The sequence below is a fragment of the Vidua macroura genome, chromosome 13 (assembly GCF_024509145.1).
Source record: "Vidua macroura isolate BioBank_ID:100142 chromosome 13, ASM2450914v1, whole genome shotgun sequence".
NCBI lineage: Eukaryota > Metazoa > Chordata > Aves > Passeriformes > Viduidae > Vidua > Vidua macroura.
In genome coordinates this window covers 18,920,690-18,942,038 of record NC_071583.1, presented here as the reverse complement: position 1 = coordinate 18,942,038, position 21,349 = coordinate 18,920,690, and the positions used below count along the sequence as shown (strand labels likewise).

Here is a 21,349-nt window from a genome sequence, read left to right as displayed (position 1 = left end):
TTTGTGTGGCTCAGAAACTTGCAGTCTCTCTCTGATTAAAGTTCTAGCAGCACAGGAGGGGAATTCCAGGTTTAGCCCGAGTTTTTGCTCCTGGTAAAGAGATGGGCTGTGCTGTCAGCTGCCTGCTCTGGCCTAGGTGGGAATGGACAAATCAGTTGTCTTTGTTTTCCTGCCTCTCCCTCAATCCTCCTGAAGACCCCTGGCAAAGCCTTCCGTGTTCACAAGCCAAGGGCAGCAGATATTCAGATATTCAGTGGTGTAAGGAGTGGATGCTGTACCATTAGAGTGAATTTAGATCAGCTGGATAATGATGGATAATGATAATTTTCCCTCACTCCTTGAAAATCCAATGGCAAAACAACTCAAGGACTGATGCTTCATACAGCAGCATTTATTTGAGGAATTCAAGATTCCAAAGCACTGAAAAGACTTCTTTAAATCCCTAGTTTCAGCTTAAATAAAATAGCTATAATTCTAGTGCACCCTAAATTTTATCTCCATGCCTATTCCTATTTATTATAGATTTTTTTAAAACCCCCACAAGCTAGCACTGCACCCAGAGCACATTTATATTCCTGAGTGGGGAATTAGTGATACAGAAGTGCCACATGGAATTCATGGAGTGTCTGGGAACTTCACAGTCTCTAAGCAACAACTCCTGAATACAAGATGTTTTTCATGCTGTGAAAATTATGGTCAAAATCCCCTCAGAAGAGCCCACTTTGGGTGCCAAAAAAGGCAGTTGTGGTTTAACTCCAGCTGGCAGCTCAGCCCCCTACCCATTCCCACCCAGAGGGTAAAAGTGGGAAAACTTTGTAACTTTTTACCCACCAGAAGGGTCAAAGTGGGAAAACTGTGGGTTGGGATAAACAGAATTCAAGAGCTAAAGCCAAAGCTGTGAGTGGAAACACAGGAAAGCAAATCCCCCAGCAGCTCCAGGGGGGAAATTAACTCTGCCCCAGCCCAAACCATCACATTTCTCTAACTGAGAGGGGTTTGGGGTACAAAGATTGTGAATTTTTCTCTATGAATGCACAGAGAATCGTGGAATCATTTAGGCTGGAAAAGCCCTCTCAGATAATCTCCATTATCATTAATCCAAAGCCAACACCAAACCATGTCCCCAAGTGCCACATCCACACAGCTTTAAAATGCCTCCAGGGAGGGATTACAGACATGGATTAAATATCTGTGTTTATAAATGCACAGATATAAAAATAACATTCAGGCTAAGTCAGTTACCTGTTCCACCTTTATGTCATACTCTCCATGGATCTTTTTTCCACGAAAAGCCTTGGCCCTGCAGGAAAAAAAGGAGAGAAAATCAAGGATGTATTTATCTGTAATCAGTGTCTACAGAAAACTTCCTGTATTGCCTTCAATGTCCTGAAAACACACAAATATTCTAATTAAATCTACCTGCTGCCCATGCACACTTCCCCTTCTTTTCCACCCTTGTATTCTTCACCCCATCCCACAATATTTTGTAATAAAAAGCATAATGTGATTTCCAGCACTGAAGTGAAAATGCACTGAAATGATGAAACATTCAGAAGCACACATTTCACAGCTGTAAAACAATATAAAAGGAGTCCTATTAAACAGGTACAATCTTGCTCTCAAAGTCAGCAATGGCAGTGGAAATTCATTGCCCTGTGAACAACTTCCCAACAACCACTCATTCATCATTATCCACATAGCTCGTTTAGAAAAACTGGTTTATTGGGAATGCTGTGCTTAGAAACTTTATATTGTTTTAAAGTGTCAGAGTACTGGAGACTGCTGTTGTCGGATATTTGAGTGTCTGGTTGGTCTCCTAATCAGTTTTCCTTTCTCTAGACTAACTTGATATGAAATAATTAATGTGAAGGAGAGTTTATGAGCAATTTTTATGCACCAGGATTGCTGGGATAGAACTGAATTCACTGATCCAGGCCTTACAAACAGACATTCCTCCAGGAATCCATCCCTTGTATCCCTCAGGCTGAATGTATCTGCTTTGGACTAAAGGAGAATTTCACCTCTTTGAAAAGATAAAGAAAAAATAAAGATAAATCTGTTGATAAAAAGGAATTATACTGACACTCTGATGTTGTTGGAGGAATATGGGATCAGCCTCTCTGCATTTTCTTTGCTCAAGCCAAAGCTTAGAGTACCTTCCCTGCTTTTTTCTTGTACAAGGAAAAATTTATTGCATAACTCAAAACCTGAACACCACAGAGCATCACCTCAAGTGCTAAAGAAGAGCAGCTTTGTGCATTTCCAACATCTAACAAAATGCTCTTGTATTACCTGAAATCTTCCTCACCAATGAAAACAATAGAAATACACTTATTAATAATTTATTTCCACTGTCGTCTAGAAGAATTTCACCCCTGGTTTCAATAGTGGATAAACAAAATTTCTTAACAATCAAATGTAAACACTGCCTTGGGGAGCATTTCATAAGGAATAAGGGTATTTCTTAAGGATATTTCTTAAGGATATGGATAATGGATGGTAGAAGTGTTTATACTGAAATCACACACTAAAATATTGCCCAATCGTTAATTCTGTATAAACATGCAATTGGGAAGAAGAAAACAAGGAAGAAAGCAATTGGATTATTTTTTTAAAAACTGTATTCTTGCAATAAACACACAGGAAAGATAAAGTTTAAAATCCATTGTTGTGTTCTAGGAGGTGCAGGCTCAGTTTAATGTTACCAAATATTTATGCCCATACTAAAAGTAGAAGTTAAATATAAACCAAATTTACAGAAATATCATTAATTACTTATTTATCTTCCAAATTTGCTTTGGAATCCCATAAGAGGAATGTGAGCATCACCTCTTGGAAGCTTTGGGGATTCTGGACATGTTTTATGGGAAAAGCCAGGAGATTTGTGCCAGAGCTGGAGGAAGGTCCCACAGTCAGGGATCTGCCTCAGGAGGAGAGCACCCAGCTCACATCAACAGACAGCTTTAATGCCTCTCTGAAAAACTAAAGATTCACCACTGCAAAAAATACTTCAAACTCCAGGTCTGGTCCCCATGAATTAACAGCAGTGTCCTGGTTGAATCCTGGGAACAGGATGAGCTCCTGGGTTTTATCTCTGGTGCAGCAACAGGTGAGGTAAATGCATTATTGGACATCACAAGACACATTTAATTTAAATACAATTATCTTGGCTACATTATAGTGAAACTGCCTCGGGGTCACTGGAAAACCAGTTTATATACTCAGTTTCTTCAAATTCCAATGGTAACTTGGCCATCCAGAGATTAAAGCTCCCCCAAGAGCTGCCCTAACAAATATCAGCAGCTGGCAGCTCTTGGAGAGAAGAAATGGAGCTGGGAAACCACAGAGAGCCCAAGACAGACCCTTCTACTCTTTACTCCAAGTCCACTGCGTGCATGTGTCAGTGAGATAACCAAAATACTCATTAGCTGTTAATTAGTGAGATGCTATTACTCTAAATTCAATCTTTCTACTTAAACATGAGACAATCTCCAAAGAGCTAAAGTCTGGCATGATTCACACTTCAACAAATGACTTCAGCTTTGAAAACAAGCAGGAGCAGTAAGGACTGAAGTGAAGCAATCTGAGGCTTGAAAACAAACCTGACATTCAATCATTTAAAGAGAATCCATTTCGCAGCAGCTTTAGCCAACAATTTTTATAAAAATGTTTACTATTCCACAATATTCTCCAAATGTTGAGCCACAGACTGCAAGAATTTATCTTGGAATTTATCTGTTGGAGCCCTGGCTGCTGGGAATTTCAGACTTTCTGTGCTGCCAAGCACTGACCCCCAGGAGAACACTGCCTTTGACCTGAGGCCATGGAGAAGCTTCCAAAATTAAATGATAGAACTGGGATTGTGGGTGTGGAGTGTAAATAAAAGTGTGTGACATCACATAGGAGAAAACTTAGAGTTTAAAGTTTTAATATAATCATATATATAAATCAAGATTAAAGTTTTAAACCAAAAACTAATCCTTCTTCTTCACCTTCTTGTTCGTAAATTTAAGTAGTATTGTGTAATTAGATTAAAAAAATATGTTTGCATATTGCAAACCACAAGTAATTCATTATTAAGTTAAAAATAAAAATAATTTAGGTGTCATTTCTTAATTCAAATTCTTAATTTGTCCTTCAAAACCTTATAAAAAACACAACTCAATTTTTAGTTTATTAAAGTACTATAAAACTCACAGTTTGTAAAACTATAATATAAATAAAAACTAATAAATATCTAAATCCAAATAAGAAATACCGTCTTACACATTTAATCTCAACCCTAACAAAAAAAACCCCAAAACTCCACAGGTATCTCTAAAGAATCACTGAAAGTTTCACGACTTAAACATTTCAGAACAATGTCTAAGAATTAGTTAGCCTGTGTTTGTTGTGAAACAGAACCCAGTTTTCATTTTATTTACTCTCCCTAGGAAATTCAGCTATGCCCTGCTTGAATTATTATATAATAATATATTGAATTATATTATTGCAATTATGAATTTGCAGTAAAAGAGGCAGTCCTGTCATAATGACATTCATTACACATTTATGGTAATTTTAATTTTTTTCTTTTACAGAGGGGAGCTGAGGAATGCAATTGTTTGGTGTTACTGATTTACAGAATTCCCTCAGCTGTAGTCTCAAATTCCTGTTGAGCCTTATTCCTCTTGGCACGGGTGTGGAATGGCTGTACCCAGCTCCCAGAGCTTTCCAGGGCAGGGCTCTGAGGAGTGTGAGGTGAGCAGGAGTGAAACTGAAAAACAAACACACCCCAGATCAGGGGCATTCACAGTAACATTTGCTGCTGTTGCTGATTTTTTGCACTGTAGGTAAAGAAGAAGAGGAAAGAAATCATCCACCTGAAACTCCAGCAGTGCTTTCCAAAGCCCACAGGGAGAGCAGAGAGCTGTGGAAGGGATGTGCCCGCTGAAGTCACTGCCATGGCCTCTCACAGTCAGAGCTGCTCAAAACACCTGCAATATTGATGCACCTCTTGCTGCACAATTCATATTTAAAATCAACCACCAGAGGATATGAATACGCAGTTGCCATAGAGGCAGCCTGACACGAACTTGCTCCACTCACTGAACTTTGGCAAGGACAAGCAATGAAGCAGAGTCATTAAAGGGGTTTCAAATATATAAATAATAAATCTGAATTATTTCCCCATTCAGCTACACAGCATCTACCTAAAGTTCCACAGTATCTTACTATGCCATGAGACCAACCTTTTTATATATATATATATATATATATATATATATATGTGTGTGTGTGTGTGTGTGTGTGTGTGTGTGCATATATACAGAATATTCCCAAATATGATATATATATATATCATATATATATATATGTATATAAATAAATAAATAAATAAATATACACAGAATATTCCCAAATAACTGATTTACTGGAATTATCAGGGAAATCCATGTAAAGATACTGACAGACAAATCACACAGACCCAGACAGAATTTCATGGACTTAAAAAGTGCTTCAGTGACAGAACAGAAAAAGCTGAAGAGAAGCCAAGTCTTCTCTTTAAGTTAGGATTTCAAGTTGAGCCCAGTCTTCAAGTTCAAATGGAATTAGAAATTATTTGTTCTTTAGTTCAATTTAAAAAGCCTTTTGTAAATACAGGAAGACCATAAGATGCTGTTAACAAAACCAGTGTATGATAAGATCTGCACAGCATTTTCATTTTATGGGAATTAAAGCACAACCCACTGAAACCAGGGGGGATTTCTGTGTCAGCATCCATGTGCTCTACAACTGACAGTACCAACATTTGCTGTGCTGCCTTCCCCATCAGCCAAGCTTTGGGTAACTCACCTCTGATGAGGTTATCAGGCTTAAATAGAAATTAACCACAGTGATTTAAGGCTTTATTTTATTTATTTATTCCACATTTCTGCAAAAAAAGACTGATATGGAACAAAAAAATATCCTAGTTAAAAGCTGCCTCTGAAAGGCCTTGATATTCCTGAATGTTACTGAGATTCTGCAAAGAGCTGTCTGGATTTAAAACACGTCCTTTTTGTGTCTGCACGGAGGAGTTCCACCCTTGGCACCTGACCCAGCCACTATTTCACTCTCACATAAAACAGTGATGTTTTCTCAAGGTATTACTTCATACAGAAATTGCCTCAGAAGGAGCAGCCCAGCACCACAAAATAAATGTCAGAACACACCAGACGTGTGACTTTGGGTGACTTTTGGCTTTAGGAGCGCTCCCTGCTGAGCTGGGCTTCATTAGATTAATGATAATCTCCATTAGCAGGAGCTGTAAATCTGCAGAGCAGCGCATTTCCCTGGCTCTGGGACAGCACAGGTTATTCCAGCAGCTTCCATGGCTCACCCTTCCAGCAGCTCTGCTTTGCTGTTCATCACCCAGCTGGGTGAAACGCCCTCTCCAATGGCAGCACAGCCATGCCAAGGACACAGGGATTGCCCTTCAAAGTCATCCACCCCGGGAGGTGACAATTCACAGGAACCCCAACTGAAATTTGATTGATTTCATACAAACATTTTTTTCCCCAGCGTGCCAGGTAGGACATGACTGATGCACGTCTTCACTCTCAGTCCATCATTTTGAAGGGGAAAATAAACTGCTCATAAAAAAAAAAAAAAAAAAAAATGGTGCTTCTGCCAATATGTCTGAGGCTTCATGGTGTCTCTGTACCTGAAATCACTGCACCAAATATTTCGATACCAATCATAACAGATGGAAAGAGAATTACTGGGAACAAAGGCAAGAATTCCTGTCCTGGCACATCTCAGCACAGTCCTCCCAGCTGGCCTGGCCCTGGCACTGTCACAGTTAATTCTGTCAGGATTTCTGTACCTCTGAGCTGCCCATTTATAGAGGAACAAGAGTGTTGGAGCCCTGGCTGCTGAGAATTTGAGACTTTCTGTGCTGGCAGGCACTGACCCCCAGGAGAACACTGCATTGACCTGAGGCCGTGGAGAAGCTTCCAGAATGGAATGGCACAACTGGGATTGTGGGGATGCAGTTTGAATGGAAGTGTGTGATAGCACAGGGTGGGAAACTCAGAGTTTAAGGGTTTAGAATACAGTAATAGATATAGAGCAAGATGGAGGTTTTAGGGTGGCGGCTGGTCCTTCTTCTTCACCTTCTTCTCCAAGGTTTTGGGTGGTTCTGTGTAATTGGATAAAAAAGTCCCCATTGCAGACACAGGTGGCTGGTTATTGGGTTCAAAGTAAAAATAATTTAGGTGTCATTTCTTAATTGGACAGTTTATCCTTAAAAGGCCTTGTAGAGAGAGAAATAGGGCTCCATTTTTAGTTTGTTAGAGTGAAGTGCTGTAGAACTCAGGGTTTGTGAGACTGTAACATGGATAAGAACTAATAAACATCTGAGTCCCAACAAGAAATACTGTCTGGTGCATTTAATCCTGCCCCTGGCAAAAAAGAAGATAAAACTCCACACATGAGGGCACAGCCACCCCACAGCTCACACTGAGCAGGGCAGGGCAGGAGAACACTGCAGGGACCACTGCTCCTCTTCTGCAAGGATTTCCTGCCCTCACCTCTGCAGCCTGGAGCAAAGAACTTTGTTAAAAACTTCCTTAAAACCCAAGTGTGAGGGTCCTGCATGCACCCTCATCCCCTTCCCCACTCCCCTCACCAGCAATGGCCACACTCCTGAAAAAGCACAGTAAACACTTCCCAGTGGAGCATTTCCCTGCCCAAGGAGATCCAGCTCTAAAATTTCTTTAAAAATAACCCATAGTTTAGCTAGAAATAAAGAACACGATTTTATTAAGCAGCAATTATTCCATTTCCCTGTCTGGGCTGCACAGATCTCTTGCTAGAAAGCTGGAGGGTTTTTTTCACAACATCTTTATTTGTGGCACCTTCAGAGGTTTCCATGACCTCTACCTCAATCCCTTATTTTATTCTCCTAATTTATTGCCAGCCCTTTTTTTTTAACAAGTTCTCCCATCCCTTGGCATGTATCAAATCCCCTCTACTCTGATCATTTAAACTAAACAGAGCCATTTTATTCTTTCCATTTTTTATTCTTCCAATTCTTTTTATTCTGGAGGGTTTCTGTTTGTGCCTCTGCTCTGTGCCTGAGCAGTGTTTTCACTGGAGATGTAATGAAGAAGAAAGTGCCTCCTACTCCTCAATGTCTCCGTTGAACTGAAATTTTCTGGGTCTTTTAAACAGCATGCTCAACTGAAAATGCCTCATTTTCTGCCCACTCAAGGTGAAACAAGTCCTCTTTCATGCCCAAACACCAGTCTGCCTTGCTGGTAATGTCTCAAAAATCCCACACCTCCCATTATGTAATATTTACCATTAGCCCATTACTTCTCTGCAAGATTTATGGTCACGATGTAACTTCTGTGAGCTCCTTTTTTGCAAATGGGATGACAAATGAGTATTTTCAAATGTTCATTCTCTCATCAGCAGAAGACCCAATACGTGATGCAACATATTCCAACCTTTTCCAGATCTGTTAGACTCATTAGGACGACTACTACACTTTCCCAGGGCTGGGGTCATAAAAATATTTTGTACTCATGAGATGAACAGAAAGTTCCAACTTTTCTACAGGAAAACATTGCCAGCCAAATTACGAAATATTACTGCTCTGAATCCAGCTTTTATTGGTGCTTGGTGCTCAAGCCTCAGACTGCATCTTCTGCACCAGCTGCCCTGAACTCCTTATCTCCTGTAGCAAATGTAACAATAATCCAAGATAAAGTAACAAATTTTGGCATTTCCCTACCAACTAAGTAGTCCATGCTTTCCATTTCATCTGCTGATAACCAAGATAAAGGAGTACAAACAGTTATTGAGCAATCCTGTTTAGAAAGGAAGGCACATCATCTTGAGTAAATGGCAAAAATGTCCCCCAGGGCAGCCCCTGGTGAATAGTTTGTGACAGGAAAAAACCCAAACCAGCTAGGGAGATAACCAAAATGAATGTTTATTTTTTCTTATTGAGGTAAAGAAAATCAAGTGAACCCAAGGTCTTTACACTGCCAGGAAGTAATTTCTGGCAACATCTGAAAAGCCAGATAAACCAGCGTGGGGTGAAAGAGCCTCTGAGACTGAATCCAACCCATTTTTTTCATCAGAAATGCATCTGCCTTTTAATTTTTCTATTTATGCTGAGTTCTCTAAGGTGTTTCAGATGTTTCTGAGGAAGATGTGTGACTCTCTGAGGGAAATTTGAATCATTTATGCCTTGAGGGACTACAGTGTTACTTCATATATAACGTGTTGTACTATGACATTGTTTGAATTTTCACCTTTGAGGATTCTGAATTTAACACAGACACTGTATCTTAAAAAGCTCTCTGAGGTTCTGAATGAACCACTCAAAGGGAGGAAACAAAGAGGGGGAATATACAAGTCATGCACTGCCACTAACATCACATTACAGGAACACTTGAAGCCCCATTTGAACAAAAAGCCCAAATAATCAGTGTAAAACAGCATTTGATGTTTCAATTTTCTTTTTCACGCAGCAGAAACTTATGTTTTTATCTTTAAACTCAAGACAACCACGTGCTGCCCTGGTTTTATTTGAGTGGATCAACCAGAAAACCTCATCTTGGTTTAGCACCTGCACAGCTGCAGGAAGGAAAGGAGTTCACGGCTTTTGCTGCCCTCTCCTGTAGGAAGAAATGCAGATGAGATTGGCCAAAGACTGGTTTCCAATCACTGAGAAACTGCTCCATGATCAAACCCCTGGATTAAATGGCTTTAAGGGACCTGCCCAGGTGTCAGCCCCTCTTGGGCAGGAGTCACAGGGAGAGGTGGATGGAAATCCTGGGAATATTGCAGCACCTGCCTGTGCTCAGGGGTGGGTGATATGCACCAAAGGCATGAACCCAACTTGTAAATTGCTTAAATCCACCAGGAAAAGCACATGAACAGAGCAGTCAGAGCACTCTCGATGTGTTTCATGCAGAATTAGCAACAACTCACAAGGAAATTAATCACTGCCATCGCATGGGTTAAATTACTGCTAATTGCTGATGCCTTCTGTGGTCCTCTGCTATTTGCAGGTGAATTAATGAATATTTCAAGGTGGGCTTTTTTCTCACAAGTACACAGTTTCCATTGGTTTCATGACAGTCTCCTCTGACTCTAAATGTGGCTCTGAAAGCTGGGTGGTACTTCCAGTGCAGTTTCCCCTCCTAGAGGGAAGGAGAATTTCACACACTGTGCTCAGCAGAAAACAAAAGTAATTTATCAGTTATTATGGGAGGATGAGCCTCAGAGTCATGCATTTTCAGAGGAAGGTCCAGAATGCTGCCACAAAAACTCAATTACCCCACAACACTCATGTTCCAATAGCCATGGGAATTACATTGTACAGATAATTCCCTGTGCAAATGGATTCCAAGAAAGTAGAAAATGTTCTTGCCTTTGTCAGTATCACCTTTTCATGGTTTTTAAGCTTCCCAAGTGTGTTAGAAAACTAAACTTACCATCTTGTAGTTTAATATTACACCTTGAAATACAATCACATCATTTTGTCTGTACTTCAAATACCCGTGCTTGGTTTATTGATTTCAATATTCTCTAAAAAGCCAAATAACCAAGGGCCTGTGTTTTGAGGTTTTTCAGCCTCTCACTAGACATTAGGGATCAACAGAATTTTCCAGTACTGCTGGTTAGTGAAATGTTTTCCACAACAATAAACTGGCACCACAAGTAACGCCCCAGACATGGACATTAAATCCCTTCCCCAGGTAAGCCTGACCTTGGGAATGGACTTTAAAAACTCCTACACAGAAATAGTCCATAAAAAGCCAGGAAAATCCGTTGGGATCTGTAACACAGAGCAGAGCCCAAGGAAGGATGCTGTGACAAAGGGGAAGCCACCAGCGAGGAGAAAGGACTTTGCTGACAGTGCTGTCTGACAGGCAGCTGTGCAAACACTTTATTTGCTCATGGTGCATCTAAGCAGGAGCTGAATTAAAACCAGAAAATCTCTGTCAGAGAGAGGCACTCGTTTTGGTGTAGCTATGCAATAAAATACAAAGTCCCACCATGGCTCACACCCTTCTCATCATTTGCACAGCAAAAATGAGCCAAGTTTTCAGTGCTTAATGACCACTGGAATCAGACAAGCTCCACACCCTCCCAAGTGTTTGGTGCAGAATTGCCCAGCCGAGGTCTGCAGCACTCAGGTCACGTCCAGCCCTGCAGTGGAGGAACATGGAGCACCACAGGTCTGGGATTTGGGGATGCAGCAGCATCCCCAGGGGCTGGGCTGCAAATCCCCAGCACCCCGAGCCCTCCCAGCTGTGAGGAGCAGGGGCTGTGCTGAACACAGGGTGGGATTCCAACAAATCTGCCCTTCCCTCTTTTTTCTTCTTTTTTTGCACAGCTAAGTGCTGTCAGATGTGAGATTTACTGCTAAAACATGGCAGTGTAACAGGCATGAAGCAGCTGAGATCCAAACGAGCATTCTCTCCTGGCACACAGCCCCATGTAGCAAGAGTTGCAATAATTACATAATTGAAGATCCATAGGATTAATTCCCCCATGCCTATAGGGGTGAGAACAGGACCTCTCTGTGTTCTTTCTTGCACACAACAGCAAAGCCTGTTCCAAAATCTCAGAGGTTTGAGTAGGGCTGATCTCTGCCTGCTCATTCCCTGGGTGAATTTCACAAAGCCCTGAGCCCAGGGTGCCCAGGAGATGAACTGGACCCACTCAGCTCATCCTGTGGGATTCACCCGTGGAGCCCAGGAGATGAACTGCACCCAGCCCAGCTCATCCTGTGGGATTCACCCGTGGAGCCCAGGAGATGAACTGGATCCAGCCCAGCTCATCCTGTGGGATTCACCCGTGGTCCCCCAGGAGATGAACTGGATCCAGCCCAGCTCATCCTGTGGGATTCACCCGTGGTCCCCCAGGAGATGAACTGGATCCAGCCCAGCTCATCCTGTGGGATTCAGCCGTGGTCCCCCAGGAGATGAACTGGATCCAGCCCAGCTCATCCTGTGGGATTCAGCCGTGGTCCCCTCCCTGCTGATGGATCCTTGGTCACCCCCAAGGTTGCAGCCCCTGGCACTGCTTCATCTGGAGAAGGGGGTGGGAATGCTTTTCCCATGGAGGAGCTGCCATTTGGCAGAGCCCCCCAGAGCAGCCCAGGTTATGTAAGAGCCCAATGTGCAGTTGGTTACTGGTAAATATTTTCACTTGTGAATTTACGACTCTGGGCAAGGATGATCCTCCCAGCGAGTAAACAATAACAGTGCTCAGAGGGAGAATGTGTTCCTGATTATTCCACAATAATCCTGCTGGGACACAAATTCAGGATGTGTTGAAAAGCTCTTGGAGCTGGAGACCCAGGGTGTCCATCCTGCAGTTTAGGGAAGGAAGGCTGCTCCACTCAGCCTGCTTTGCTACTGCATCCACACAAATTAGCCCGCAGTTCTAGCAGACACTGATTCCAGGCTGCTCTCCTATCAAAATCCCACACAATGGCACCCTGCCAGTTCCTTCTCAAATCCTTTTTCATTTGTGAGCAGGGAAGAAACTAGAGCACACAAAATGAGCAAGTAATGCCTAAGAGCCTAACAGCACAATCAAAAGACAATTCACCAGGATTCACAGTCACTGCCATTAATTTTTGTACAAGCAAGTCCATGAATCTTTCTGACTACTTTTGAAGTCAGGATTTTCTATCTTTTCTCCTCTTCTCCTCTTTCACTTTAGAGGTTCTTTCTTACCCCCAGTAGTTTTTATGACCTTCTGAAGCAACCCCTATTTCCCATAGCAAACAGAACACACCTGGTGAGCATTGCACTCATTCACTTCACTGCAAGTTCCTGCAGTCTGTTTCTCCATTCTCATTAATTACTTACCCTGCCCAGCAGCTAATTAAAAAAAAATTGCACTGTTGAGTTAAAGACAGAATCTGAAGCATTATTATGTTTTGTTTTGAGGCTATTTTTAAGATTTCTTATTAGTGGATCTCATTGTTTTGGATAATCCAGCCATAACATGCACTGACTGTGAAGAAAAAAAAAGGAAGATTCCTTCACGAAGATTTAAGGGCAACCAAAGCCAATCTTAAGAGAATTTTAATAAAGGGTTTTGTGTTTATGGGCATTTCTTCTACATGCATTGCACATTCTGTCAGCTCAACCAGGATCAGTCGAGACAAAAATCCTACATTTCTTTAGATGAGTTTGTATCTCCAGCCATTTCAGACTTTACTGGGGTGTCGAGGCCACCTCTTTTCCAGGAAAGGGAAGCAAAGCAAAGCAAGATCCATTTGTGCCATGTGTGTTTTTAGGGAATAAGGCATCCCTGGAGTGAGTTGGAGCTGCTGCCCCTTCCCAGGCTGGAGGAGAGCAGGTCCTCACCTACATCCAATCCAGCACTGCCATCTGCCGGGAGCTGCAGCTCTGGAAAACCCCTGGCAAAACCACCCAAGTCTGGAGTGCTTTCACCGATTTGTCAACCTAATTACTAATTTAAAAGTAATGGTGGTTTAATTTTAAACCTAAATATTAATCACTGTAAATAAAATTGGAGCAACCAAAGGTAATTTGAGCAGTAATTTCCATCTATTCGCCATTGCTACCTATTGAGCTCTGATTCTGCTCCTGCAAGATTCCAGAGGGAAAGGAAGGAGCTGAGGTGTTTTCTCAGCTGGGCCTTAGATCAAAATTAAGCAAAAGAACTCATCACAATCCAAGCTGCAGTGAAGCTTCCACAAGACACAGGGGTACAGAGCTGGCATTGACCAAAGTCCATCTCTGCCTTCTGCTTTTACATTTTACCTCAGTTTGAAAGACTGAAAAATTCCAAAAATATATGAAAAAAAACCATTCATTAATAATTATTTAATAAAATAATATTAACTAGATTAGATTCCCTAAAGTTTTCTTTCTTCCATCAGAGTAAATCTCACTTTTTAAGTTATGCCAGGTGTGGAGAGCCTGGTCCCCATTACTGAAGTGCCTGCTCTGCCTGGGGGACAGCTCCAGGAAAAACTCCACACTGGACTGGAAAAACTCCACACTGGACAGGAAAAACTCCACACTGGACAGGGAGGGGTGGAAGGAAAGCAAGGTGGAGCCTTGTGCTCAGAAAGGAACACAAGACAGGCCTAGATGCCAAAAACTGAGACAAAGAAAATGGGGAAATTCTCAAGACCAGTTTATGACGATTTTTTTTGCACCACTCATCCAAAAGAAAGAAGAGTAAACATGGTCATTAGGTATTTACACAGGCAATAAAGAATTCAGCAAAATTACCCAGTTTTCATCATTTGTAAGAGAATAAATCTTAATTTTAAGTGTCTTCATCTTGCCAGTAGCTCTCAGTGACAGCCAGGACAGCTGGGGACAGTGACACATTGATGGCTTATATAATAAGAATGGCTTATTATAATAATTAATGTTTGTATAAATTAATTATTATAATAACAATTTTAATAATAATACCTTATATACTTCACTATGCAAAACGGTCAATAAACAAAACCATTAATTTTTTTTCCATTGAAGAGAGGGGGAGATGTGGGAAATGGTATTTTAGAAAATTCTCAGAGCCTGACAGAAGGCTCACATAACACACATCTGTATGCAAACCTTAAGATAAAAATACTGACTTAGAAATTCTAGAGAATAAGACAAACATCGTTGAGAGAGAAATAGAACTAGAAACAAGTTTCAAAAGACAGCCTTACAAATAAGACTAGATGCTTTAGAGAAATAGAACTATAAAAGATACATTATTGCAAGACCCACAAAAAATAATTTTAGATAATTAACATTAAAACATTTACAGTATAGTGTGACAAAAACTAATAAGCAAAAAACCACTTATATTATAATTAAGAAATAGTTAACTCCTAATTGTAATAACATGAATTATAACATCTACATTGTCTCACCCTTCACATAAAACTAAAAATAGAATAAAAGTTTTTAAAACACCTCTCAGTTACCCCATCTCTGTTGCTATTGGACACAGAATGAGTACACAGAAGTTTGGTGAGTTCAAGAGAGAAAAAGACTTAATTTTATTTCTGACTTTGCAATATATAGAATTCTAAAAGTAACAGTGGATTGGAGGATGAAATTGCTACTTTAGCTACACTGGTCAAACCAACAGGCCATCAATTCTCTCCCCCCACAAAGAAGAACGTAAAACAATCATTATTTACGTGAACATGCATGAGAACTCCAGTAGAAATATGTAAACATTATCAGAAGGCTAAAGAAGTTTTATGAGAACTTTAAAACTTTCAAGAGAACTATAAAAGAAAACTTAACACTTTTAAAAATCAGGGCAACACATCTCTAAGTCAAAAAACATCCTAATCCAACAAACAGCTGCACCCCTGTTCCTCTCCATCTTCCCTTCCTAACTTTCCCTCGAATTCTGCCCAGCACCCCCTCCTCGTGGCAGGATAATGTGTCTGGGACAATTCAGAAGCCCATTTCCAGCACAGCTGCTCAGAGAGGAGCAGGTGAAGGTGAGCAGCTCTGCCCAAAGCTGTGTTATTTCCTTGGTGGGGCTGACAGGAGCCAGGGGAGCATTACTGCACATTCAGACACAATTCCCAGCTGGAAAATCACTTCCACAGCCAGAAATGGGGCTGGTTTCTGCACTTAGCTGCTGGAGAAGGGGATAATTGGGAGGGTTTGATATTGACCTTCCTCTCACAGATGCCTTTAATGACACCTGAGTGAGCCCCAGCACAGCCAGCAGCGCAGAGCAGCTGAAGGAATGGGAATGGTTGTGGTCAAATAAGCAACACCCCAAGGGCATCCCAGCAGGGCTGGGAACACCCCAACCTCTGCACCCCAAGGGCTGAGCTGGGAGTGAGAGACAGGCACAGCTTCACAGCCAAGGAAGGGAAGGGTTTAGGAACCTTTCTGAATTACAGCTTTTTAAAAACGATCTGCAAAGGCTTCAAAATTTCATCCTTTCCCGACTTGTGTGAATCACATTTTGAGCCTCTTTCCTGGACTGACAGCTTGAGGCAAGCAGTGTTTTAAGGGCTTAATTCCAACCCACAATAGCGTGATGCTTGGATTAATCTGCAGTTCCAATGTGAGACATCACTTGGTTCAGACTTTCCTGAGGGCTTGTTTTGGTTCTATCCCCCAACAAAAGGTATCACAACTTTCTGTCTCATCCCTGGATTCACAGCTTCTTACTCCTTTTCCCTTCTTCCCTCTCACATATTTAAGAGTTGAGAGCTGGAACCCTTCTCAATCCCAATGTTTATCCAAGGTTTCCATTTCATTATCACACATATCTTTTTTCCTCAGTCTGTAGGCAAGCTACAGCTCTCATTTTCCTGCAAGACAATCTCAAATTATTTATCCTATTTGCCTTGGATGGAGTAGTCCTGGCAACCAAGTTTAAGCAGACTCCAAGGACTAGTGGTGTCTTGAGATGAAATTCCTCCCTCAAATCCTGCAATATGCTCCTTTCTGAGCACAGGCAGAAAACCCATTAACCTGAACAGATGGGAGGTAGTCTGTGGGCAGGCAAAATCTGTTAGAGCAAAAACTTAAAATAAAAAAATTAAAAAAAAAAAAAAAAATAAAAAATCTGACTCACAGGCCTGGTAAGAATCACAAGATTGGCATCAGAGATCTCTAAATTTCAAGAGGAAATGTGTATTTTAAAGAAAACAGACATACGAGCCTTTATTTTTGTTGCGTGCTTTTGACTCCCCTCAAAGGAAGGGTACCCTGATTTATTTGAAAGGAGAACTGGGGTCACTATTTGTTTACAAAAGCTTTAACCCTAATTAAAAAAACAACAACAAAAAGAGAGGTAAGTGGGCACAGTGGAACCTCCCTCAACAAACCCTCCATGGTCTGCTGCTCAACCTCCCAGCAAAGGCACAGAAAAAATATCCACAGCGATGAGGATTTATTTTTTTCAAAGCTGCTATTTCAAGGATTTCGAGTTTTCTACACCAAACTGAATTGCCCTTCCCCTGGGCTTCTCATTCCCAATGAAATTCATCCCAGAATGCACAGGGCACGTGGGAAATTTGTGGAATTATCCACAGCGTGATAGTGACAGGATGAAGGGAAGGATGCAGGAGGAGGAAGGAGTTGGGAAGGAAAGGAGGAGGAGCACAAAACAGACTGAAAAGTGATTTTTCTTGCTGCCCCAAGAACATTTGTGCTGTCAGTGGAGCAGCAGGAAGGCAGGGACAGGTAAGGACACCTCACACTTCAAATGGCAGCAGTGGTAGGTGACCTCAAAGTGGCACAGAAATGGATCCACAAAATCCACTTTGGTGCAATTTGTAATTCTCCATAAATAACGCAGTTCTACATCTTGTTAGTAATGCCCTTTAATTTTTAATAGATACATATATATATAAAGGATCTTTATAGATTTTTATCTCTTTAGATCAATGTAAAATATATTTATATATTTTATGTATTTAAATTTCTTTTATATTTATAAATTTCAGTTCAGTAAAAACCAATTTCCATAACCTAGTTCACCATGATATCAATGTACCTTACTCTGAAAAATACCAGACTACAAAAGGAATATGCTAATGTTTCCCTATTTAATTTTTAGCATTTTATCTAACTATAAATTCATAAATTAAAACTAGATAGGGCAGGAAAATAATTACAAAAACACAGGTCATTTAACAGAACACAAAAAAAAATCCCTGAAAGTTGCAGTTTTAGAGGCACAGGGGAAAAAGAAAGTGCCTGTAGGAAAACTGACTCTTAGGTAAAACAATTTATTTCCCTCCACACAAATTCCTCTCTCAATTAACAAAAAATTGCATTACTTCAAAAAAAGGATTTCTCAGCTGGAAAAAAAAATCAATACATGAAACCAAAATGATTCTCTTCCTTTATCAACACACAGCAGAATTTACCATGGGCCCAAGAGACTCTCAGAACAGAAAATCAAGTTTGCCCAGCACAAAGAGCACTCTTTAAAACATTCCATGAAATTCCCAATCATTTACACAATGGATGTGTATTCCACAATAAAAATATTCCTGATTGCTCAAGGTCATTTGGGTGGAATGATGAATGAAAATCTGAGTGCAGGTAGTTAATATATGTATTAACTATATTAATATATATTAATATATGTCTGTTAAATGCTCTTAACAGACTTCCCTGTTGCTGACCTGGGTGCTGAAAACAGTAAATCTCAGTGGTATATTTATTATTAACACTGTGATTTGATGAGAATTTAATTTACAGCAGATGAGAATGGGGAATGAAGAAAGGATTCTACATGATAGCATTGGGGGAAACACAATGTTTGAAACAAAATAAGAAAATAGAGCAGCATTTGGCTTTGTGTGCCTTCATTCTCATAACTCATGTGTTTTAAAGCCCCACATGTCCCAGTAAAGTAGCAGTTTTTCAGGCAGTTTATTATTTTTCTATTTATTCTTTTATAATATATTTATGATTGCATGCTGAGGGTTGGCAGAACTGCCAGCATTCTGGCAGGCATCAGTGATCTAGACAAAAAGGATCACCTCTACTTTTCATTGCTCCCATGGCTCTGGGGAGGCTGGTTTTGCCTTCCCTGGATGAAAAAGGAGAATTACCTCAGCAGAGAGGCCATTCCTCACTCTGTGTTCTCCCCAAACACGATTTCTGTCACGGCTTCAGCGCCAGGCTCCACATTTGGGATTCCACAGCTGGAGGAATTGTCTGTTCCTCCCTGCACAGCCACTACAAATGGGCTGATTCCCTCCCTCCCTGCCCAAATTTCCCAGCCTCTTCCAGTGGGATCCTGTCCCAAGGAGCTCACAGCCCTAAAAGCAGAGCAGGCAGGAGCTGTTTATTCCTATTTATTCCTGCTCCAGCCCCTGGAGCTGCAGGTGCTGCTCTCAGCTCCCTCTCCCAGGGTTCATATTTATAAAGTTTATATTGTAAAGTTTCTATTGTGAAGTTTTCATTGTTCATCTTGTGTGGGACAAGGCAGGTTCTGTGCTCAGAGCCCCCCTTGCTACAAAACAAAATGTCACAGGAACATTCTTCTCTCTCTCTTAGGATTTTTCATAGAGGTGCACAGAGAGAAGAAAAAGAAAACAATTTCTATTTCTGCTCCTTGTTCTTCCCATGTGGAATGGGTTTGGAGAATTGTTTCCCTGGGGTGATTGCTTGGTTGGATTCTGGTGAGGATTGTTTGAGCCTGGTGGCAAATCCAATCCACCTGGCTGGACTCTCAGAGAGGGTCACGAGTTGTGAGGAGTTAGATATGGTAGTTAGAACAAGTAGGTTTGTAGTTTTAGTATCTCCTTTATATAGCATATTAATGTATTATAGCATAGTTATAATAAAGAAATCATTCAGCCTCCTGAGCTGGAGTCAGACATCAGCATTTCTTCCCACCAGGTTCACCTGCATTTACAATAACAAAATGCCACCAAAATGTATTCCCTGCAAATCCCAAGTGTCCTTCAGATCCCACTGGCTTTGATTTATTTTTTTTCAAAGCTGCAGAATATTAGATGGGTATTCAGCTATTATTTACCACTCTTTTATAATGCCAGCATCATCTTCCAAATATCATCACCCTTTGCCTCAACATGGAATCTAAAAGCATGATTATTTCATACACAAATGTCTTTATTATGCTAGAAAATAAAAAGAAAGCCCTCAAATCTGCTTGATATGAAAATTATCAGCCCCAAACCCTCCTCTGGCCTACAGAATTTACATTCCTAAGGATCTAAAGTCTTGCCTAAGCCAAGTTTTGAAGGTCTCTTTGCTTTTGAAGAAGTCCTTTTGCACGTGATTTCATGATTATAGCCAGAGCTAAATTTGCTTTAATGAGAAAAACGTCAGCACAGGTGGCACTGTAGAAAAGCCTGCAGAGAGGAAAAAAAAAAAAGCAGAAAGGAAATAAAAAATACAGAGCAAAGAGTGGCTTGACAAAGCTCATTGTGCTGAGAGGGGAGCTAGAAGGGACGGGGACAAAGGAGCTGCAGCGGTGCCAATCCACTTGGAATGTGAGCAGCAGGGACTGAGGGAAAGCTGGTGACTCATCCCTTCTCCCTCTCCTCTGTGCTCTGAGGGGTTTCATTCTCTGCCCTCCATCTCTGCATCCCTCTGGCTCTGGCCATGGGTGGTAAATCCAGAAGGCTTCGATCGCAGGGCACAGCAGCACCCGGGGTGCCGGGGCATGCCACACCTGCTGATGCGTTCTGACCCTCTGCAGTTGCTCCATCTTACATCAGAATAGCTGGTTTTCTTCCCCTGAGGATGTGAATGGATCCAAGTGCGTTTCACACCAATTTCCTTTCTTTTACAGCCCCACAGTCTTATTAAAGCTGAAATATCACAATGGAATTACCAGGTGTCTTAGGCTGAAAGATTTAGCTGGGGGTGTGTTCTATCCCCATCTGTCAGAGCTGGGGCAGTTCTCTGCTGTTCACAGGCAGTTTTCTTCATCTCTGCCACAGCCAATCCTCCCTCCAGGAGATCTCTGCTGTTCATGGCCACTGAGTGTCCCTGCCTGGCTGAGAAAATTCCATCATCCCATGGGGAGAGGCTGTGCCCAGGGGAGGAGCCAAGCATTCCTACCTGGATCCAATCTGACCTTGGAACAGCACAGCAGCCTTTGCCCACTGCATTCCCAGAGGAGCAGCTTTCTGCCCCACTGCATTCCCAGAGGAGCAGCTTTCTGCCCCACTGCATTCCCAGAGGAGCAGCTTTCTGCCCCACTGCATTCCCAGAGGGAGCCCAGGCCCATCCACACCAGCCCTGGAGCTCCAGAGGAAAACTCCAGCCTTGTGCAGGATCCTGCTCCAGCAGAAGCACAGCTGGCACTGCAGGAGGGCTGAGCCCCCATGGAATGGCACTGCTGCCACCACCCTGACCCACAGGTGCCAGGGCCTGCTCTGACTCTGGCAGGGTTGGTTTCTTTGTTTGTACTATTGCATTTGTATTTTTTCTTTTAGTTTTCCTAGTAAAGAACTGTTATTCCTATTCCTGTATCTTTGTCTGAGAGCCTTTTAATTCAAAATTATAATAATTTTGAGAGAGGGCGTTTACATTTTCCATTTCAGAGGAGACTCCTGCCTTGCTTAAGAGACACCTGGCTTTTCAAACCAAGACACCAGGTAAAAAAAACAACAACCCTAGCCTTTAGAAAGCTAAACTTATGCCAAGTAATCTTTAAAACATCCTAAACTCTTATAAGAGAATCAACTTTATAATCTAAAGAATTTATAATATTACAAAATATTCCAAATGTTAATTATAAAATTATTATAATAATACAAAAGTTTTTAAACAGATTTAACACCAACATTTGCTAAATAATGGCTTTTCAGATCTGGAAGAGGATGTGGATTTGTCAGTTG

General features: G+C 41.3%; 1 protein-coding gene across 1 annotated transcript in view; it reads right to left on the bottom strand.

Annotated features, from left to right (window-relative positions):
* The window catches only part of SYN2 (synapsin II), a 166,704-nt gene that overhangs the window by 103,915 nt on the left and 41,440 nt on the right, over positions 1 to 21,349 (bottom strand). Inside the window, exon 2 of the mRNA XM_053989344.1 lies at positions 1,243 to 1,300. Within this exon, the coding sequence (XP_053845319.1) occupies positions 1,243 to 1,300 (58 nt within the window). The remainder of the gene's footprint in view (positions 1 to 1,242; positions 1,301 to 21,349) is intronic.